The sequence below is a fragment of the Cyrtonyx montezumae genome, unplaced genomic scaffold (genome assembly GCF_038088225.1).
Source record: "Cyrtonyx montezumae isolate F1298 unplaced genomic scaffold, pur_monq_1.0 scaffold_19, whole genome shotgun sequence".
Classification (NCBI taxonomy): Eukaryota; Metazoa; Chordata; class Aves; order Galliformes; family Odontophoridae; genus Cyrtonyx; species Cyrtonyx montezumae.
The window spans coordinates 9,394,795-9,417,276 of NW_027071925.1; the positions used below are offsets into that span (position 1 = coordinate 9,394,795).

Genomic DNA, 22,482 nt, shown 5'->3' on the forward strand with positions numbered 1-22,482 from the left:
GGGCCCATCTGCGGCAGCCACGGCCCCGCGTGGAGCACCTGAAGCCCCGGGGCCGTCAGCCGCGGTGGCACCGCATGCAGCAAGATGCCAGCTGCCAGCCGGCGCTCGGAAATGTCACTCGCAATTAAAAGCTGCTGTTGCTTAACGCACCCGAGGCACAGCGAGAGAAAGTTCGGGCTCTGGGCCGGGGGTCCCCCGGGGACCCCTCTGTCCTATGGTGCTGCACAGAGCTGCTCGGGGCAAAGCGCTGCCGGCGTTACGGACCGAAAATATGAGAAATACCCCCAAAAAAGTGCCTCTGCACGCACCTCGCGGCGCGGGGCCGAGCTGCTGCACGGCAACAAACCCCTTCCCACGCGCGTGCCCCCCGCGGTGCCGTGGGGGAGGCACTGCCCTCGGGGCGGGTGACCCACAGCGGCCGCGTCCCACGCCACGGCACGGCCGGGCCAGGCCGGGCGGACCGCACCGCCGCTCCTCGCCGCAATCCCCGGGTATTTTTAGTCCCGCGATAAATAATTCATTGGGATCCGGCACCAGCCACCCGAGCAGGGAGGACGGGGAGCAACGCAGCGCCCGAAACGGGCAGAGCCGCTCTCCCGGCAGTTCCGTCCGTCTGACGGCTCAAGGACACCGAGACGGCCCCGGGCCCTCTGCGGCCGGCGGATCCGCTCCTCGGACCGCGCAACTCCCGCACATCGGCGCGGGACGGCCCGGCCCCATCGCGGCGCCGTTCTGCACTGAGCTCCGGAGAATCCCCTGCAGCCGTCGGTCCCAAAAGCGGAGCGCTGCCGGCCCCAAAAGCGGAGCGCTGCCGGCCCCAAAAGCGGAGCGCTGCCGGCCCCAAAAGCGGAGCGCTGCCGGCCCCAAAAGCCGAGCGCTGCCCCCACGGGGGCTGCTCCAGGGGCCGGATTTGGGCAGACGGGATCCACGTCGAGCAGCGCTCCCTGGCACTGCCCCGCAGCACAGTGACAGCTGCGGGGTGAGGAGGTGGGCACGGCGCGGAGCTGCTCGGCTCAGAGCACCGGCAATAAAAGCAGCGGTGCCGCCGAGATGGGGCGGAGGGGCCGGGCTGCGGGATGGGGCCTGGGCCCACGGCGGGGTCGGCTCGGGGATTACCCGCGGGTTTGGGTCAGGAGCTGCAGCATCACGGCCGGTGCCGGAGCAGCCGGGGCGGCCCTGGGGATGCCAAAATGGCCGGGATTGGGATGCGGACTGCGGGGAGCTGCCCGGGCACGGCCAGCACCGCACCACCAGCCCCGGGCCTCGCAGGGGATGGGAAAACGGGATCTGGGAGAAGGAACCGAACGGCAGAAGGGCTGCGGGGGATGGGGGCCAGGATGAGCCTTCAGCCCCCGGCAGCCCCACGGGGGTGGGTGGCACGGGGCAGAGCTCAGGGACCCCACCGCGGACTGCGGACAGAAGCGCCGATGGGGGAGCGAGGAACGGGGCCGCTCCAGGAGCGCTCGCCCTCCTCCACCTCCCGGAATTTCATTTTGATGCAACAGGGAAAGTTTGCTTCTCGCTTTAAGACTCTTTTTGCCTCCACCCGTCCCTCCCTCCCTGCCCCGGCGCCGCGGGGGGGGGACCATGCGGATGCTGTGACCTCGGGGAGCGGAGGAAAAAAATCCCGAAATGCAAAAATCCTCCTCGAGAAACAGAAACCGTATCTGGAAAAGAGCCCCGGAGCCTGAGAACCGCGGCGAGCGGGAGGGGGCCGGGAAGGACAGCACGAAGCGGAGCCTGGCGGGGGTGGGGGGCACCGATGGCGCTGGGAAACGCGTCCGGTGCTGCGCCGGAGAGGGGCAGCGCTACGGGGACCCCAATGAGTCCCCGAAATACGGACAGCGGCAAAACCGCCCCATCCCCTCCTGCTGCCCGGGGACGCGGGGAGAAGCGCTGTCTCCTTTCAACCTTCATCCCGCGCCGCCCTCCTCCTCCTCCTCCCCCTCCTCCTCGCAGCACCAGTTGCGGGCAGGGCCCGGCGCGCCCCGCACACACACACGCACCGAAACGCAGCTTAAAAAGAAGTCGGATGTGGATTAACCGAAAACAAAAGCGAGCGGAGGGTTATGCAAGGTGCCGCCCGGCGGGGACCCCTTCGTTTCGCGCTTCCCCCTACAAGAGACCCATCCTCATCTCGAGGTGACGAGAGAAGCGGCCGTGAAATTTCCAGGAGCCCCCCCAGAAAACCCCAACTCACCGCTAAAAGTTCCCGTCGGGGCCGGGCCCCCCCGTCCGCCCGGTACTCACGGGAGCAGCGTCGCTCCGGCTCCTACATGCCCCGCTCCGCTGCCGGGGGCTCCTCCCGCTGCCCCCCCCCCCGCCCGGGGCAGCCCCGGGGCGCGGTCCGGCCCCGCTGCGGCTGTGGGGTACGCGGGGCCAGGGTGAATGGGGGGGGTGCGGGGCCGGAAAGGGGGGTCCGGCCGTCGGTCCCGGGCTCGTCCTTGGAGGAGGAGGAGGAGGAGGAGGAGGAAGCGCTGCAGCTGCGGCGGGAGGGAGGGATGGGAGCGGAGGAAGGAGGGAGAGGGGTGGGTGCGCACGGGGAGGGGGGGGCCGAGCTCAGTCAATGCCAGCAGGTGTTCCGAGGGGACCGCTGCCCCCAGCTTCATGCTCGCGGCTCCCCGGTAGCCATAGCCGGGTCGGGACGGCCGGGGATCGCGGACGGAGGCAGGGATGCGGGAGCGGGAAGGGGGGGGGGCAGGAAAAGGAGGGGTTGGCAGAAGGACGAGACATATGTCCTCCCGGCCCCTACCCTCTGCCGAGCCGCAACTTCGCCGCTTGGCTGCAGTCCCCCCTCCAAATTCGTGCTCCGGGCGCGGGGAGCCCAAGGAGCAAAGCTTCCCACGGAAAAAAATAACCCCACAAAGCGGTGCAGTCCGTGCAAGCACCCCCTCCTGTCCCCGGACATCGCCCCCCTGCACCCACCCCCAGGCAGAATCAGAGACTGCACCCACGTCCCCCCCCCTCCGCAGACATATACACCCCAAATACCTTCCAGCCCTTCGCTAGCTTAGCGGCCGGGGTCCGTCCTGCTGCCCACCCCGGTGCCCCCCAGGCAGCACGGAGCAGCCCCGGGCCCCCATCCGCCGCAGGAGGGGCACACGGAGCGCGGCCCCCGCCGGCAGCAGCAGCCTCCAGCTGTCACCAGGGCCCGTATTAAGGCATCAGCTGATCCCGGCACCGCTCGGGGGGAGAGCAGGGGGAGCCCCGGCACAGGCAGGGGGAGATAGGCAGAGCCCCAGGGGCTTCTGCTGCCCTTAGGATGGGCGCTGGGTTCCTCTCGGCCCCCAGACAGCACCAGCTGCCCGCAGCACCTCTGCAGACGGAGCAGCCCGGCCCGGGGACACGGCCATCCCCGGTGACACATCCGTGGCCATGGGGTGGCTGCCACCCCCTCCCCAGCACCGCGGCAGCTCCGTGTCCCCGTGCCCACGAGCTCTCCATCGGCACCAAGCACAGCCAGCACCCACACACACATCCTCGTGGAAAGGTCGTTGCAGAGAGGTTTGATCCTGCACGGCTCGCAGTGAGCGTGGGACCTCCGCGTGCCTTTGCCCGAGGCCGGGGGCCCTGGGGTTTGCAAGTGATGCCAAAACAAATGGAAATTGTGTTTTCCACCCGGCCTTCGCTTCAGCCCGTTTGTGAGCAGCAGCCTGGCTGTCTCCAGGAGTTTGCCCCCAGCTCTGAGGTGCGAGGGCTCTGCAGGGCCCGGGTGTGCACAGCTCAGTCTGTGTGCAGTGCCACTCTGCTGCCCTGGAAAGGAGGGGAGGGTGAGCAGCAGACAGCAGACAGACAACAGGACGCTGCCTCCGCTCCTCTGCCCACAGTGTCAGCACTGCGAGTGACAAAGGGCACCGGGACACAGTTCACCCTTTCACCCCGGGCTGGACTGGGCTTTGCTGGAGAGCTGCTCCCCCCCCAGGAACCAGCCCTGCCCCATCTCCATCCCGTGGGTCATTACCCCCCGTGGGCTCACGCACCCACCCAGGCATGGAGAACAGGCAGGTAATGCCAGAGGGTCCCTACCGTGGGGGTGGGCCACGTGTGCCAGCCTGACAGCTGCGTTTCCTCTGAAAGTATTAAATTAAAACAAACATTCTTTTCCGTTACAAAAAAAAGCAAAATCCCTGCACCCAACGTCTGCCGCGGCCGTGCCCTGAGGGTCCCTAACAGCCCCAGCACACAGCACTGCCACGAGGCCACCAAAACACCTCACTTCAGAGCCAGAACACAAATCCTTTCTACGTTCCCCCTCCAGAAATGCACCCTGGTGGTTATAAAGGTCAGAGCTGAACGAAAGCTCCGGGAGGATCCCCGCAGCCCTCCAGGCACACGGCGACATTTCCTCCCAAGAGAAAACCTCTCATTTCCCCACTGGGCACCGCCCAACCTGGGCACGCTCTGCCCTGCTCTGCGCTCGGAGCTCTGGGCTGGGAGGGCACAGAGCTGCCCACCCCCTCCCCTCCTTCCTCTCCCACACCGCTGTGTTACCCAGCAGGTCCTGGCCCTGCTACATCGTCCTGGTGTCCTGGTGCACAGCCACACCGAGCAGGGAGGGCCGCCCTGGGAGGACAGTGCTGCTCCAGCCATGCATGAGTGCGGGATGGACACCCCACGGCCACGGCTCCCTCTGCTGAGCCCCATTTAACACCATACCAGCACCTGAGCCCCACGGCTGGCACAGAATGGAGACAAAGTGAAGCAGTGCTGGCACAGCAGGGCTGTGGGATGGGGCTGTGCACACACCACGGCCCCACTCCGCTGCCACACATCCTCCCTGCTCAGCCATGAAGTGAGATGAAGTTAACAGGGAGGGCTTTGTCACCTCGGGGCTAGTTCCTCCTCCCAGGTGGTGGCTGCCGCAGAGATTGGAAGTGGAAATTTCCCAGGAAGGGGGGAACCACTCATTCCTGGGATGTAAACAGCTCTCACCCCCCAGCTGCCCCCCATCCCTGAGCAGCACCTCACAGCTGCTGCTGTGCCCTTCCCAGAGGCAGAACGATGGAGCTCATCATCTCTGCTCCCCTCCCAGCACTGATCCCCAGAGCAATGAACCCCAAGTGGGGGAATCCTCCCACCCCGTGCAGGTGCCCCACACGGCTATGGGGACACTGCAGTGTGACAGCCCCAGTGCTCACAATGGTATGGGTGCACTCTAATGGCACAGTGCCTGTGGGGCACCTCATCCCCTTCCTGACTTCAGGCTCCCAGGAAACGTACGGAGTGCAGAGCACTGGAAGCACTGGGTCTGTGAGGGCAGGAGGGGAAACACGGGCGCTCCGAGGGCTGTGCGGCCAAGGATGCACAGGGGCCCCTTTGGAGAAGGGATGCAGTTGTGCCAAGAGAAACCCATTGCCTCGGTGCAGAGGGAGGTTGGGAACCCGAGAAACGGGAACCTCGACCCCACTGCCACCCGGGGACAGCGCAGGGAAGGTGAGGAGCCCCTCCCGAGGCTCTGAGCACTCGGCCAAAGCGCTGAGGTCAGCGCGGCGGAGCCATCTGTTCCCCGCAGCCGTGCCCGGCCCAGCTCTGCGGGGCTGGGGGGTGCGGGCCGGGCCCGGGCTGAGGCTCATCCATTGCCCACAGTGCTCAGAGGCGTTTTCCCAACATTTTCCAGCGGTGTGAGCTGGTTTCCAGGCAGCAGCAACCTGCCCCTGGCCGCTCCACCTCCGGACGAGGTGCCGATGCTGCGGGTGCTCCGAGCGCTCCTGAGAATGCCGATGGCAGCTCACTGCCCCTCAGCGAGCCCAGGGACACCGCCCGAGCTCACCCCGGCTGTGAGTGCAGCCTTGCAGGCCTCCTCCCAGCAGCAGGCAGGTGTCACTCACAGCATCGCCTTCCCAGATCCATCCCTGCTGCAGAAACGGCCCTGGATCAGCTTCTCCTCCCCCCTCCCCCCGCAGCCCGGCCCGGCTGCAGCCCCCCCAGCCCCTCTCCCTCCATCGCCGGACCCCCAGCGCCATCTAACGACGCGGCCGCGGGGACGGGGACGGCAGCGGAGGACACACGCATCCCGACCCCGGAGAGGTGGCTGCAGAGCCCCAGAGATGGGGGTGGGGGGGCAGCCAGGCCGCGGGGAAAGGGGATCGGGAACTAGCGGAATAGGATTTACAGCGTCGCCACGATCCTTCCTCCAGCCACCACGCTCCACCCGTGCCATTGCTGACCTTGACTGTCAGCAGCCCAGCACTAACCCCAACTTCTGCACTAAGGACACTGGGTCCAGCAAAGGAAGACGTGCCTTCAATCTGCCATCACAGCTCAAAACCTGTCCCAGAGCATCACCTGCCCTCTGTGCTGAGCACCACGACCACAGCCACGAGAGCAGCCCGACCTCAACACTCACTGCACTGGAAGAGAGCTGTGGAAGAGCCAGCCCTCTGCTGCCCCTCCCTCACCACGTCCCCTCACCCCCACTGCCCGGTTCCCAAAGCATCCATCCACCCCTGAACCCAGAGCTGATGTAATCTGCTGCCTGAGTTCAGCATTAGCATGGCATCAGCCCTGAGACGTAAGGAGAGCCGCATCACACAAGCAGATGTTCGACAAAAGCTTTATTGCTCGTTTGCGTACGAGCTCCCAGTACCACATTTCCTGAGTTCCTTAATGATCTTGCAAATGAGATTTAAATAGAAAAGGAAAAAAAAAACCCGAAAAAAAAATGCCACTGTTCTTCCTTGCCTAGCCTGGGAGCAGAGACAGGCACGGGCACAGTGCGGGGGGGATCAGTCCACGACCCCCGGCACGGCTGCGGAGCTGAGGGCAGCTGAGCGTGGAAGCGACACAGCCGCTGCCATCTGCCCTGCCCCGAGCTACCTCCTGCCTCCATCACAGCCTGATTTGTTTCTAAAGCACAGCCACAAGCGCCGTGCTCACTGCTCACACAGCTCAGAGCGCGGAGCAGCCCCAATCACACAGAGGTGACCGCGCGGCTCAGGGGCAGCGCGGGTGGCAGTGGGGAGGGGGCCGCGCCGGCCCAGCCCCCGCACCACGGATGAACAGGAGATTACTGCTCGCAGCTTGTAAGCTGGCTTAAACCCTGACACCGTCACCACGGTCAATTTAGGCTAAGAGAAGCATTTAATAAGCTCCAAAACACACAGGCAAAAAATCCCAACCAACAGTGAGCAAAGCGAACGGGAGCAAGGCGTCGCCGCGCGGTTCAGCCCCAGCAGGTACCAGCACACACTGTGACCCCAAACCAGGCAGCTGCACGCCTGCCATCCCGCTCACCCCACCAGCTAGAGCCCAGGCTTCACTGGGGATAACTGCAGAAGGCAGAATGCAAACGGCCTCCACTGTCAGAGCTCCCAGCCGGCACACAGCACTGCCCCCTGCGCAGGGAGCTGGCTGTCCCTGGGACAAGCTGCAGCAGACGTGCTCGGGCAGCTCCCGAGCACCAGGCAGTCACAGAGCAGCCAGACTCGAGTGGCAGGTCCAGACTGTCTTTCCTGGAAGGGTTTATTTAAAAACAATTATTATAAGAAAAATAAAAATAAAAAGCATCTCACACAGATGACAAGGCAAAGAAGGCTCGAGGCTTAAAGGGGAGGCAGTAAGACACAGGACAGTTTCTCTGAGCCTCTTGCCAAGGGGAGAGCATCAGGCCAAGGCTCCTGCCAAGCACACATCTCCCCTCACCTGCTCGGGCCCATCTGCCAGTGCTGGAAGGACCCAGGCAACACACATCACCTCCAGGAGCCACAGCTGGCTGCAGCGATGTGGGCCAGCCCACAGCCTCGGCTGCTCTGAGTCACTCAGACACAGACACAGGGTTCCTTGTTACCTGAAGGTCCCAAGTGCCACATTCACCCCCGGGACAGCACTGGGTGACCAGTGCCACAGTCCCATCCCTGCAGCTTCAGTGACCGAGCAGTTGCAGCATCTCTTGAAGATCCACTATCTTCTCCCGGGGTTTGCCAGCAGCTTTGCCTCTTGCCACTTCAGCAGCATCTATCCTCTCCCAGTCTGAGAAGGAAACAGGACGGACCCCTGGGGTGATGGCGAGAGACAGGACCGAGAAGTCAACCACGTGAAAACAAGTTCAGCCTCACCTCCCTGTTAGCAGGGACTGATGTGCAAGCAAACCCTGCCCTTTTCTAACACACATCAGACCTCAGCATCACACAGGAATAATAATTCCTAGCACCGTGAGCAGAGAGATGGCGGGTTCCAGTCAAATCTGATTAGTCAGACCTTTGTGAGCCATAACAGTGAGCACAGCACCACCTTAGGGGACAAAACACTTACAAAACACTTCCAGTTCACTGTTAAACCTCAGACACTTAAGAGGCAAACACACGCTTTAATTGAGTGCCTTTAAACACTGCAGCAGTAAATGACCCTCTTGGGCATTTTAACCTTCTCCCCAATTTGCCTGGAAGGATTGCTAGGAAAACCAGAGCAGTAACTCGCTGCCCACACCACAGACAGTGGCATTTTGCCCGGGGTCCATGCTACTTCTAATGGCCTTTTCCAGAAAGCAGTCATTGACCCCTGCAACCATGCTAATTTTGAGAGAATCCAAGTCCTGCTCTCCCTGCACTTTGGAGCGATGAAACAGTGCGACCCATTTCCCTCACTGGCTCCCAGAGGCAGCATGTGGGACACACTGCCCAGGATCCCCAGATCCAGCACCTGTCTGCACCACACGTCATGCTGCAGGGGCTGACACACTCACCTCGACTACGCAGGATGCTACCCACAGCCCCAGAACCTCCTCTGGGGACAGACACATCCAGCACACCCCCCTGGAGATCCTCCAGCACAGACTGGGCAGTGTCAAAGCTGTCGTTCATGGTGGAGACGATCACACCCACAGGTCCTCTCTTCACCCACCCGCTGCAGTACAGACCTGCGTGGGCACACACAGCAGCCAGGCTCAGTCTGGCATGTTGCCACAGACCCTCCTGGATGCAGGTTCTTGCCCTGTCCCAGCTCTGCATGTCACATCAAGCTGCAGGCAGCAGCAGAATCCACCCCTGCTTTGGGGACAGAGTACAGTACTGACAGTGCTGTCACAGGAATCTGTGTACCTCCAGACTTAGCACCAAGCAGCCAAATGGGCCGTACTGCTTCAGTAATAAGACTCCAAGGCCTAATAAAACAAAAGACAAACATGCCCTTCAGCACTGTTTGCTAAAAACTACACGTCTCTAATGCTAGCTGGGACCGAGTCAGGTTTTGAAGTGTGACAGCGGGAGCTGATTTCCTGTTCCACTGCACAGCTGCCTTGTGTTGGTGCCCTCCGTGAGCAAAGCTTCCCACCTTAAAGGCCCCAACACACCAGCCATGCCCCACACACACCACAGGTGTCCCTGCAGGTACAGACCTGGAGCACCCCTCACTCTGCCCGAGCTGTTGGGGATAACGCCGTGCTGGGTGTCGAAGGGCACTGCTGGGTCCAGGGGCAGGCTCTGGTAGCCAATGCTGCTGAGCACCAGCCCACACTCCAGCTCCTCCACATCTCCCGTGGGGACAGCTTTGGCAGAGTCACCCGAGCCCTGAGAGAGGAAAGAAGAGGCTGCTGGCTGTAAGACAGTCACCAGACACTGCCGGAACCCTCAATTCACAGGGTAACTGCTAAAGGCCCTTCTGCAGCAGAGCTGGGAAACAGCTCCCTTCAAAAACGGAACGGTCCTTGGTGGTAAAACCAGCTTCCAAGGCAGCCTGCCACGAGCCTCCCCAGTCAGCCAGAGGACGTGAAGCCATCTCATAGACAACAGCTGCCGAGGGCTGCAGGGATGTACTGCTCCATCCCCAGCCCTGCCAGGGCCAGCATGGCACCCAGGAGGACCCCGTGAGCCATACCTCCAAGCGGGTCAGGGCCATGCGGACGCCCCTCACCCGCGTCCCATCAGCAGTGGGCAGCACCTCCTGGGGGCTACGCTGGAACTTCAAGCCCCACTGCCTGGGGACTGCTGCCTGCACCATGGCTGCTTTCTCCCTGGGCTTCTCCAGGGCTGTTTTGATCATCAGCTCAGTCAGTCGTTTCCTGGGCCTGGGGGCATCTAAGAAGAGAGAGAGAGAAAGAGGGACCTTCAGGTCAGAAAGGAATGTCAGCAAAGCCCCTCAGGACATGGCATGGCCACATCAAGGCAGTTTTCAGCGATGTGTGAATGTCTATTCAGAGTCTGTCACGCAGAAGAGAGTTCAGCACCTCTGAGATGACAAATAGGAAGTCAAAGTAACCAGGAGAGCTCCTGAGGCTTGAGGCCAGTGGGGACACACAAAGCAAAGCTTGCAATGATGCTGTCCTGCTGGCGCTCAAAGGCAGCAGTGTGTGGAGGAGAGCAAGTCTCCAGACATCCCTGAGCTCAGTGTTTTCTAACACTGCAGGAAGCTTTTAAATCAACAGCTTTGAGATCTCTCTTGCAAGGCTCCCTCGACTGTCCCAAACCTCTTGCCCTCATCAATCAGACAGCAACTACATTCCAAAAGACAGTGCTGCTGCAGAAACTGAGAAACAGGCTGCTCTCTCCCGTTCGTGGCCTTCTGTCACTCTGAGAAGAAGCCACAGCACCTGTCTTCCACGAGCCATGCACAGGACAAGAGATTCTGATGCATGTTCTGGGCATCTCTTGCATGCTCGACTGTCGAGGTGAGTCCCTGTCTGGAGGAACATGACACACTTTCCTCACCTTTAACAGCATTTTCGAGGCCTGTGAAGTCAGCAGGGTTCAGGACAGGTTGGGTACCAGGCAGATTTATCATCTCCCGCAGCTCCTGGGAATCGCAGGCAGGGAGATGTTACCTCCAGTGCAGAGATAGCATCCAGCAGCTCCAGGCAAGTCTGGACTGGGAGGCAGCAAACGGCTGCGGGAACTAGGACACCCAGTCTCACACACCCACTGACAGAATGCCTCTCCCCACTGCACGAGGGCAGCCTGGGGTCCAGCCCTGAGAAGAACACTGACCTCCAGCACTGCCTCAAGGGAGAGCCTTACCTTGATAGTGAAAGCAACTTGGAGAGGCCCCCTTCTCCCAGCCAGCCACACACGCTTCACCTTGCTGCAGGCTAGAGCTGCCAAGGAGCAGTCAGTGATGTCTGTCTTCTGCAAGACAAAGACACATGACAGGAGAGTGGGATGAGGTCAGATCTGGAGGGAGCAGGAAGAAGGCACAATATCTGAAGGTGAAAAATCAGCAAAAAAGCAGGCTGCACATGCAGAGCCTGGGCAGTCATCCACCCTTGCACAAAGCTATTTACACAGCTAGTCCCTCATCACTGAATGTACCTTCCGAGGCTACATCATGCAGGAGTTAAAGAGTCAACACCTCCTGAGACTGCCCCAGGCCATCCACCACAGCAGGTTAACCACGGGTCTAACAGAGCAAAGCCTCCCAGTGATCTTTATTTTGGGATGCTTGTAGCTGCTGCTGGGTCATTTCCCATTTCAGGATACACAGGCACTTAGGTGAAATCCAATAGAATACACTGCTTAAATCATGCCTGCCTGAACCAGGTAGCTCCAAGCACCAGCACAAAGAATTACCACTGGCTGCCTCCAATTTTTATTACTGCTTTTTTTTTAATCTGGATATTAATACAGGAAAGTTATTGCACAACTGTAACCAACCTCATGGCAGCTCTCCAGGAGGGAGAGCCCTTGCTGCTAACATCTGGGGCAGCAGCTGTGCAGAGCAGCCGGAGCACACCAGCTGCCTGCAGGGGAGCAGAGCAGCAGGAGAGGCACACAGCAACCAGTGTGCCCAGTGCTGCCATCAGGAGCCAGGCTGCTGCCCACAGCTATACCAGGAAAAAAACAAACAGAAGAAGCCTCTGGTTTGGTGGTAGTGAAGAGCAAGCAGCTCCTCCTTTAACTCTTGTGGGAAATAAAGCTCAACTTTCAGGTACTAGAATGGCTCCATACTTTTGTTCATACACTACAGACTGTGGGGAAACAGCCTTCCCTGGTGAACGAGTCCAAAGACAACGAGGGCCCAGGAAGTACATTCTCAGCAGAACCAAATTTCTCTCTCCTAAGAGTTGTCTGAAACCAGAGAACACCAGCACCCACCTAGCAGAAAGCAACCCTGAGTCACCCCCTGCCTTCATAGCACCCCAAGACTCACCCTGAGAAAATCCAGTGGGGAAAGGAGGATGCGGGCGATGTCCAGAGCCACGTTGCCATGGCCCAGGATCAGTGCTGTTTCACAGCTCAGGTCAGGCTTCAGCTGCAGGGAGCAAACGGCCCTTCCATGAGCAAGTTCACCAGGCCCCTATGACATCCATCCCCTTGGACCCACGCCTACCACCCAAATTCCCTTCTGTGGGTCCCCATCTGACCTGGACGAAACACGCTGCCAACCTACAGAGCCAGCTAATCTGCCCCCACTGATGTGCAAATTGTTCACATTTCTACCATCTAAGGATTTAACGTGGTTCCCACTAATCTTTTCCAATTGCAGTCCTTTCAGGATTTAATCTGGAGCTGGATGTTAGTATTCAGAAGCAGCATGGGAAGGAAAGGCAGGGAAACAAACCATTGTACTCACATCCTGGTTCTCAGGCAGTCCATTGTACCATCCCACAAAGGCTCGGGCTGAGTAAACCCCAGAGAGGTTCTCCCCTGGGATCCCCAGAACCCGGCTGCCTTCAGCACCATAACTCTGTGAACAAGAACACAGACAGAAAAGCTGTCACACGCAGGGTTTGATACTGAAACCCGAGTCTCCCCTCCTGGCAACTGCTGCTGGCAGGACACACCATGGCTGCCCACCCTCACTCACCAGCACCACAGCATGGTACGCCTGCTGCAGCTCTCCCACCGTGACGTCCCTGCCCACGGTGACATTCCCATAGTAGGCACAGCGATCTGAACGTGCAGTGTGTGTGAACGTGTTGATCACATTCTGCCGAGATCAAATAAGATCAGACAGGCAACATTACGTTCAGAACACAGCTGTCCAAGGTCCACGCTGACAGGAGGCCTCTGACCCCGTTCCTCTCAGCCTTGAAATGTCTCTCCCTGTCTTTGATTTGGTTATTCTGAGACGCTTATCTATCAGCAGTCACAGATAACTAACTCACTGTGAGATAAACGTAGAGGGCACTTGGCGCAGTTTCCACCACCCCTCATGGAAACAAAAATCTATTTTTTGCACCCACCTGGGGGAGATGGGACCATTTTAATACCTTCAGCCCCTCTGATAAAGCCCGCTGCGGGAGACAACCCCTTCCCAGGGTGAGGCTTACAAGGGAGCCCTGTCATACAACCCCTTCCTTTCAGGGTGCTGCCTGCCAGACCCTGCTGCTTGTTTCAAGCCTTCCTGAAAGTCACTACACCAAGACAGGACACGAGGGAGGTCAGCACACCAAGTCTTTTCTTCCAAGTGACCAGATCTATTCAGCAGAACCACTGTTTTCCTATAGGTATGACCTATAGGTATGATAGGTACAGTGGATTGGAACAGTTACCCCAAACTCACATATATCCTTTATGGCCATACTTCCCATTTGTCAGATCAAAAAGGTGCACGCATTTTGGTCTGACAATCTCCTGATATTAAATGGGGTAACCATCACAAGATACTGCTGCATCTGCATCTCCCACGTCCTCCCAGTGCAACCACCTCCACCTCAGATACACTTCTTTTGGTGCAGCCCAGTGCTCCTCGTCCTTGGCCAATGTGAACAGCACAGTGAGTCAATCTCAAAGCAGCACTCGCTGCTCTGTGTTTCTGACCTTGTGTTCAGAGCCCTGAAGCCAGATGTTCCCTATCTCCAAGCCACACCCTGAGTATAGGCAAGTGAGATTAAGGCTCTGAAGACACTACAGGACTATCCCAACACAACAGCCCCTGATCAAAGTGAGCCACGAGGCCAAGTGCCTGGCCTGTACTCACCACCATGTTCAAACGTGTGGACAAGGGAAGGAAGTCAGCACTGACCTTCACTTCAGGGTGATCTGGTGCCACACCAAAACGGACGAGCCCAAATGGAACAGGCAGCTTTTCATAGATGTCCACTTGTGCCAGGTCATGGTGCTAAAAGAGAGTAAAGGCTGAGGAATGAGAACAGAAAGGCCTTGCAAAGCCCAGTAGCTCAGGAGGGATGCACACTGCTTGCCCACTGCTGAGGGAAAGGCAGGGCAAGAGGGAGCACTGTACAAAAATCCTGTAGCCAGAAACTGATGAAGAGAAGGGAAGACATCCTGCTCCAGACTCTTCAAAGCTCCGTTACACACAAGCCATTACCTGATCCCACCAGCTCAGACTGCAAGATGCAGCAGAGAATGTACAGACAACAAACATACTTTCTGGGGGCTCTCTCCTCACTCCCATCCCACATCCTTGCTTCCACACTGCCCTCGTGGCAGACCCTGCTAAACAGTCTGCCTCCTCTCTTATAGCCCCTCTTTAACCACTGAAAGCCGCTCTCAGTTGTCCCTGAAGCCCTCTCTTCTCCAGGCTGAAGAGCCCCAGCTTGCTCAGCCTGTCCTCACAGGGAGGCATTTCATCCTTCGGCATCACTGGGCCGTAACTCACAGCCCCACGGCCAGGCTGCACTTCGGCCCAAATGACCCCGGGGCAGCGCTCAGCCCTACAGTAACAGGATGACTGCGGGGCCAGGGCTGTTCTGAGCAGCATCAGACCCTGCCGGGGTAAGGACGGGCACCCACGGAGCCGCCCCCCACATCCCTGGAGCACCCGGGCCCCCCCTCGGCAGGAGGACCCCAGCCCAGGCCCCCCTACCTTCAGGATGTGCTGAGCCGTGTAGAACCCCGCGGGGCCGCTGCCCACCACGCAGATCCGAGGGGCCGGGGCGCGCGAGGACAGCCAGCGCCGGAGACCTGCGGGGGAGAAGGGACGGAGCGGCTGACGGGGGCCGAGCCGCGGGCTCCACGCCCCGCAGCACGCACCCACGCGGGCGTGGGCCGCCATGGCCGCGCGGGTGGCGGAGCGCAGCGCGGGGCCGCGTCCCCCGGGCCCAGATCCCCGAGGCGGAACCGCCTCCAGCCCGCGGCGCGGCGCCGGCAGCCAATGGGGACGCGCGGCTGGCCGGAAGTGGGATAGACCGGAAGGGCGCGCTCGGCGGCGTTCTAGCCGGCTCTCTCTGTGGGTAAGTCCTCCGCGGTACCTCGGTTGGGGACGCGCGTCCGCGCAGCTCCGGCTCCGAATGGCGTTTCTCTTTATTTTCGAGGGCGATGAGCTGCAGAGGGGTCCAGGAGGAGGACAGCTCGGGGCGGGCTTTTAAACCGTCCTCCTGTGAAGCGAAATGGCACTCCCGAACCCGGAGCGCGCACAGCCTCCCTGCAAAGGATGCGGCAGCGCGGAGCCGCCCCAGCCCCGGCCCCACAGTGTCCGTTTCGTTTCCTGCTCGTTCCCCAGCGCGGGGCAGCAGGAGCCCCGGGCCCAGCCCCCGCCCGCAGCCCGTTTGCTGGGCACAGAAGATGCTTAGGGGTTGTGCGGCTGCCAAGGCACGCAGACAAGCACTAAAAGGGCTTTTTAAAGCCATTAAGGCCGATTTCACAGCGAGAAGCTAGTTCTAATGAGGGTTGTAAAAGCCACACGCTTTCTCGTCTTGGAAATCAGCTCCTGCTACGGCAGGCAGCTGGCCCTGTGCCCCTGCACAGAGCAGGGTGGGTTCCCGCGGCTGCTTCCAGCCCCCACGCCGCGCTGGGGCTGCAGTCCCACTCAGCCATGGTAGCAGCAGCCGCTGAAAGGGGCAGGGCACGCTGAGCACAGGGCCCAGGAATCTCCATCGTAAGCAGAAGCTGAGCATCCCCAGCACTGCCCAGTGCCCCCTCAGGCTCCCACGTGGGATCCCCCCATGAATTCCTCCAATGACAAAAAGCTGAAATAAAGATCCACTTCAACAACTTGAGCTGAATTTGCCAAATCCTTATTCCCAGAAGAGGCTGATTCCCCCGACCCCGCTCAGGTAAAGCACAGCAGCAGTGACACCCCCTGCCCCCCAGCGTCTTCCTACAGCTCCTGAGTAGCACACGCTGACGTGTCCCCAGCGCCTGCTCCTGCCCAGTGAGCACACAGCCAGCAGGGCTTTGCTTTGCCCTCCTCAGGCATGAAAGCAGAGCGATTACAACCAAATCCTGTCTGTGAGCATCTCCAGGGGGCAGACCCCTCTCAGTCCCTGCGCTGCTCAGCTCCTCCCTGCTCAGCCCGGAACCAGGACACCGGGAGGAACGTTTCCTGCAGCGGCTCGGCCCCGGCTCACTGGATGCCCACCAGCTCTGTGATGGGTGGAGCGTGGACCATCAGCTCCTCGTACTTGTGCAGGAAGAGCTGGAGCCGGGAGGCATAGGTGTCCTCGTTGTACGGCAGCCGCTTCTCCTTCAGGTACTGCGACACGATGGGTTTGATCTGTGGAAACAAAGGGACTTTGCATTTGCAGGCTGGAGCGGAGCACAGCCCTGCCCAGGAGAAGCAGCCATCCCCCGTGGGGCGCGGGAAGCTCATGAGCTGCAACAACCTGGCTGTGAAAATTAAGAGGAAGGTGGTATCCAATTGCAGCAATACAGGGAGTTTCCCTGGCACATGCCTTTGTAGAATTAGGATGGATTTCTTAACGAGGCTTTTAATGAGGGTTGGCCCTCCTGATCCCACTTGTGCCTGCATTCATCCCTGTGTGACAGGGACAGGAGGGGCAAGAGGCTGCTTCTGTGACACGAAATTCCTTAATGCAACCTCCTCACAACAGCTTCATTCTTATGCATAAAGGAGATTGAAAATAAGGTGTTATGGGATGGAAATCCCAGCCTTTGAATCTCCTCCAGCCACAGATAGCATCCCAAAGTTTCGATGCATCCCTTGGGGAAGCAGGCATGGGCACAACCAAAACTATTGGAGCCTGGCACGGACCCCAGGTGAAATCATGACAGTTTGCACAGTACTTGAGATGCATCCCACGTGGAGAGGCAGCAGGATCCCTGCACGATGCTGTGCTGGGACCCGCTCACCTTGAGGCACATGTTGTCGGACAGGCTGGGGAAGAGGTGGTGCTCCACGTGGCAGCTGATGAGCGAGTGGCCGAAGCACCAGTCCAGCAGCGCGTTGCGGGGCAGGTTGAGCACGCCCAGGCTCATCTGCTGGATGCGCTTGGGCTTCCGATTGGCCGCGAACATGGGGAGGCCGATGTGCTGCAGGAGAGGCACGCTGGGTCGCTCCACCTTCCTACCATGAGTCCACCACACGCAGATCTACCACCCTCAGGCCCCGTGCCCCCACAGAACCCCCCAAGCTGTTGGGCCAGCCTTCTCCCTCCAGCCCAGGAGCTGCATCTCCATTTGCATCTTCAAATGCAAACACACCAACACCCCGAGCCTCGTAGGCCACAAAATGACATCACCCAGCCCTTCCTGATCCTCCACCCTGGCTTTCCCCCTGCACTGTCCCCATTACATCAGCACAGTGGAGGTTACAGCCAGGGCTGCTCAACCTGAACTGATGACAGCCTGGAAGGACAAGCTCCAGGCCCAGCACCACTGGGACCTCTCGGAGCTTCATTCCCACCTGGAATATGTTGACGTGGATGTAGGGGTGGGCCAGGAGAGAGCGGGTGAGCAGCATGCACAGCAAGGCAGACCACGGCGACTGGAAGCCCGAGACATGGCGCAGCAGACAGTAATGGCAGCACAGCCCCAGCAACACGAGGCAGACAGTGCGGAGAGCGGCCCTCATCTCCACGTTCCTCAGCAAGTCTGTGCCAGCAGGGAAAGGAGAACTGGAATACACTGCTGGCCCATCCGCTCTTCATCTCCCTTTCTCCTCCCAAACTTAGTGATGTGGCTTAGCAGGCGTGGTGGGGATGGACTGGGGTTGGACTCCATGATCTCAGTGGTCTTCTCCAACCTCCTGACATGCTTATTCTGGGGGCTGGAGGTGTCCCCATGCAGGACCCCCTCCCAGCATTAGGGCAGGTGCTGGGACACTCGAGCTGTAAGATTTGGATGCATCCTCACCCCTAGTGCCCAGTGACCGTCTCCAGTTTTGGTATTGCCCGGGGCAGTGCTCCAATAGCCCATCAATAGCTCCTGGGCATTTCTCCCTCGGCCATTTCTTGGCGCTGTTATTTCTTCCAAGTCACTGCTTTGTCTGCTTGTAGTGCCCCATCCCACCACCGTGTAACATCCAGCAGCACTGCAATGCTCCCTTTGACCCACCCACCCGAGCCTTGCTATGGCCAAAGATCCAAATTACAGGAAAACAAATCTGGAGCACTTTAAGCTCATGAGGGCTTTTGTCAGAGCTTTCAGTGTTTGACCAAAGGAAACTCTGAGGCATTTCTGAGCACCGACAGAAAGCAGAGGTGTGAGTGAGCTCACCATGCCCAGCATCCCACCCCAAGGCACACACCTAGTGCAACCAGGGGGGTTATGATGGGCACGGCGAGGGGCGCGACGAACATATAGATGTAGCGGTTCAGGAAAGGAAGCTTCCAGGTGCTGGAGTCCCCCAGGCCAATGACATTGGTGTAGCCGTGGTGGAGCTTCACGTGGTTGTAGCTGGCCTGCTCGGCTGTGAACGCTGAGCAGAACTGGGTGGGAGAGAAAGGTCGAGAGAGAATGGCCTTGAGTTGCAGCAGGGGAGGTTGAGGTTGGGTAAGAGAAAATTCACCTCAGAGCAGCAATGCACCGGCACAGGCTGCCCAGGGAGCGGGGCAGCCCCCAGGGGCTCAGCACCACGGAGATGTGGCACTGAGGGACGTGGTCAGTGGGGGTGGTGGGGTGGGCTGAGGGGGGTGGACGGCCTTAGAGGGCTTCTCCTATCCATAGGATTCTGTGATTCGATAGAGAAGTGATGTCAGCAGCCGTGCGTGAGTGTCAGGCACCGTGGGTGATGCTCTGCCCCCCACAGGCTCCAAACAGGATGGAAATGGGCTTTTAAGAGCTTGGCACTGGAAACCATCCCCACCACTCATTCCCATCCACGGGCGGTATTCCCACTTCTTAATGGTGAGGTGCTGATGGGGCTTTTGGGGGCCAGCAAATCACACTCACCTCGATGAAGAAGACAGCCCATACTTTGCCCCAGGACTTGGACTTGGTCAGGGCGTTGTGGCTGGCCAGGTGGCTGCCCTTCACAGCCAGGGTGTGATATCCCACGCCGAGGGTGAGGAAACCCGCCAGGAAAGGGATAGCGTGGGCTGAACGCAGGCACAGGAATCCTGCAGAAAAAGCCCGGGGCAGAGGCTCAGCCAGCACTTGTCTGCTCACAGCCAAGGCTGAGCAGTGCTCCCACATCAGAACACACTGTCTGCTGCCGTAAACTTGTTTTTCAGTCATAATTACAGGTATCTGAACTGCCTGAGCCGGGCAGCACCCCTGCACAGCATGCTTTGAGGCTGAGCTCCCAGCTGTGATGGCAGCAGGCATGGCTAGGGAGGCACCCAGCTGCCCCCATCCTGCACACCCCCACTGCCCGGCTTCGGGTGCAAGCCAGAGGAACCCCAGGATGTGTGCAAGAGAGAGCTCACTGCAAAAACCACGGGGCTCCGTACTGTGGGACAGACTTGTGGCAACTTTGTGCCTACGCAGATTTATGGACTCATTTAGGACAGGATATTTCTGGGGACAAATACATTTCCGTGATGATTTCAGCAGCCCCAGGTGCTCAAAAGCAGAATCGGTCCAGCGAGTCCAGCCCAGCACCCCCTGCGCCCACCACTGCACCCTCACCCAAACCCCACGGTTCCCTGCCCAGCTCCGTGTGCCCTCCCCACCCCAGTTCTCTTCTGTCGCACAGTGCAGCTGTGCAGCGGGGTCAGAGTGCCCCAGCACAGGGCAGCGGGTTCGTGGCATTTCTGTTACAGCTTGGCAGGCCGCTAGCAGGCTTCCACCACAGTCCCTTGCTCCCTGCATCACCAACGAAAGCAGCGAGGAGGCAGCGGGACCCCCGAGCCGGAGCTCTTACCTGCCGGCAGCGCTAGGAGGCTGCAGGTGAGGATGCAGATGTCCACGCCGTGCCTCTCCCACCAGCTGCTGCTCCGCACCACCTCCCGCACCCGCGCCGAGAGCTCGGCCATCAGCGCTTCCCCGCTCCCCGCCCGCTGCGGGGCCCCGGAGGTCACATCTCCGTCGCTCAGCTCCGGCCACAGCTCCTCATCCTCCGCCGTCAGCCCCGTCCCGCTCACATCGGGAGCCGCCTCGTCCCGGTGCGGGGCGTCCCGCGTCCCCCCGCAGCCGCAGTGATGCCGCCCGCTCCGCCCGCCCGCACCGCCGTCCTCCAGAGCCATCCCCTGCCCGGCACGGCCGGCGCGGGGCGGTGACACGCGGGGCGGTGACACGCGGGGCGGTGCCCGCAGCCCCGGCCTCGTCCCTCCCGTGTCCCCCAGACCCCAGCGCTGCCGCCGGGCTCCGCAGCTCCGGCTGAAGGACGAGGGGGTGAAATCAGTAATAACGATAATGAAAACCCAAAGCCGAGGAGGGCGCGGAGGAGCGCCGGCCCCGCACGCTGCTCTTCCCCGGCGCCGCGGAGGTGCGGGGGGAGGAGCGGGGCCGGCAGGGGAGGAGGAGGAGGAGGAGGAGGAGGAAGCATGCAGATGAGCAACCGCAGGAATCCGCCCGCTGCGCATTTCGGGGAGCGGCCGGGAGGAAGGTGGAAAAGTGACGGAGGCGCGAGGGGATGCTAAAGGGAAAGGAGCAGAAAGCCAGAAGCGGTCCCAGAAAACCCAGGCAGTGCTTCTGGGACAGGGGATGGGGTTTCGTTCCCTTCGGAGCCCATCCCGGGAGAGTACTGAGAGGAAACCAAGGGACAGCGAGCTGCGGAGGAGCGACCGCACCGCACCGCACCGCACCGCACCGCCGGCACCCGCGGGGCCCTTCTTTTTTTCCTGTGCTGTTTTCACGAGTTTTGTAAGAATTTCCTCTCTTTTCCATCACTGCCTCCTCCTTTGTCACCCAGAAATCACAGGGACTGAAAGCTCCTGGGCCACGTGCACGGATCCCCTGAGCCCTATGGGGGAGGGCTATCAACCATCACCCCATGCACTCCGGGGCACTGCAACTCTTTTCTCTTTGTTATTTCTCAGCGGGGGAAGCCCAGGGCTGAGCAGCACCCGCACGCAGTGCTGATCGCACCGATGTTGGACACGATGAGCATCGGGGAACTCCCCGCGCCCTTCCTGACCAATGCCCCCATCCCCGGAGGAACAGAGCACGGCTTTATCCCACTCACACGGTCACCACCAGAGGACAGTGGCAGCACAGTGACAAACTGCTCTGAGAGTGCTACGGGCCAAAGGCGAGCCGCAGTGCAGCTAACCATTGCACAGCGCAGGGCGGATTCTGTAGGGGGTGGACATCACCATCGCACCCAGGAGCGGTGAGAGGCAGCAGGAGGGGTCGCACTATTTGCTGCAAGGATTTGGTGGACAACAGCACTGATTAGCACCGAAGCACTAATGAATGAGCTCGGGTACAAACGGTGCTCGAGAGGGAGATGAGCTCCCCCAAATGGCACCGCCCCCTGTGCTGCTCTCCCTTCCAGGAGCCAGGACAGCACCTGACCCCAACAAAGGAGGATTTGCAGTTAAGGACTTGGAGTTTGCAGCCCTAAATCTGCTTCCTCGCTGCCTTGTGAGGATCTGTTTTCAAAATGAACTTTGAAAAACAAGATGTAAATCGGGGTTTCACTATGTACATCCAAACCACACAACCTTGTTGACCCCAGCAAGATTTTAGGGATGAAAGTAGAAGATAACATGCCCCATCCCCACCGTGGAAACAAACACCTCCAATTTGCAGAAAGCACACAGCAAAGACCCACAAATCCTCCAGCACGCAGCAGGATGGCAGAGATCAGATAATCCCCAGCTGCAGAGCTGCCAGCTGCCACAGACCTCACACAGCACATCACCAGCAAAGGCCCCACGGGCACACACAGCACTGAGCTGGTGGCCAAAACTGCAGCATTTGCTGAGACAGAGAGCTTCACCTCTGTGTTACTCACCCCATCAGCTCAGCTTTCCCTGCAGTCCTTCCCTTTTTGAACACCTGGCTTTGGGTGGGGGTTTCCTCCCTACTTCAAGGCTGAACACATGTGGTCAATCAGCTTAATGAGGGATTAATTGCTATCGTCCCCTTCCCAACAGGCAGGGACTGTGCACCATCATTTGCTGGGGGGGGGGGGGGGGGGTCCTGATCCTCAGGTGTGGACCATCTCACTTCCAAACCTCCCCCTGAGCTCCGTGTGCAGGCAGTGCTCAGCTTCACCTCAGGGCTGTGAATGTCCTCCGGGCACCACGGATCTTCCACCCGTGGGGGAAGAAATGTCCTCGAAGCTGCCTGAAAAGTCCCTGCGTGGGCACCAGAGGGAGTCACGGCTCCACTGCACACCTGCACAAGTGGTCATTTTGCCGAAGTACTGATGCAGGTGGCCCCAAAAAGGACAGCGAGGCTGCTGCCCCATACCCTGAGTGCGTGTGGCTGCTCCACAGCTCCCTCGTCCCAGGGGACATCTGTGTCCCGTGGTGGAAAGGGACCGGGAAGGGGTTGGCCAGGGTCGTCCTCTTGCCCTTGT

At 60.0% G+C, this 22,482-nt stretch overlaps 2 protein-coding genes across 2 annotated transcripts; both read right to left on the reverse strand.

The window, feature by feature from the left end:
* Positions 1 to 7,818: 7,818 nt before the first annotated feature.
* Positions 7,819 to 14,886, reverse strand: FDXR (ferredoxin reductase). The gene is made up of 11 exons (XM_065735650.1): positions 14,698 to 14,886; positions 13,894 to 13,989; positions 12,733 to 12,855; positions 12,499 to 12,612; positions 12,076 to 12,177; positions 10,947 to 11,054; positions 10,641 to 10,725; positions 9,811 to 10,010; positions 9,324 to 9,503; positions 8,681 to 8,846; positions 7,819 to 7,992 (listed from the first exon to the last, which is right to left on the reverse strand). The coding sequence occupies exons 1-11, from the start codon at positions 14,884 to 14,886 to the stop codon at positions 7,862 to 7,864; spliced, it is 1,494 nt and encodes a 497-aa protein (XP_065591722.1). The 3' UTR covers positions 7,819 to 7,861.
* A 1,250-nt stretch (positions 14,887 to 16,136) lies between these two features.
* Positions 16,137 to 20,236, reverse strand: FADS6 (fatty acid desaturase 6). Its single transcript, XM_065735508.1, has 6 exons — positions 19,876 to 20,236; positions 18,963 to 19,129; positions 18,319 to 18,499; positions 17,476 to 17,663; positions 16,923 to 17,102; positions 16,137 to 16,326 (listed from the first exon to the last, which is right to left on the reverse strand). Exons 1-6 carry the CDS (start codon positions 20,195 to 20,197, stop codon positions 16,177 to 16,179), a joined length of 1,188 nt encoding a protein of 395 aa, XP_065591580.1. The 5' UTR covers positions 20,198 to 20,236; the 3' UTR covers positions 16,137 to 16,176.
* Positions 20,237 to 22,482: the final 2,246 nt, after the last annotated feature.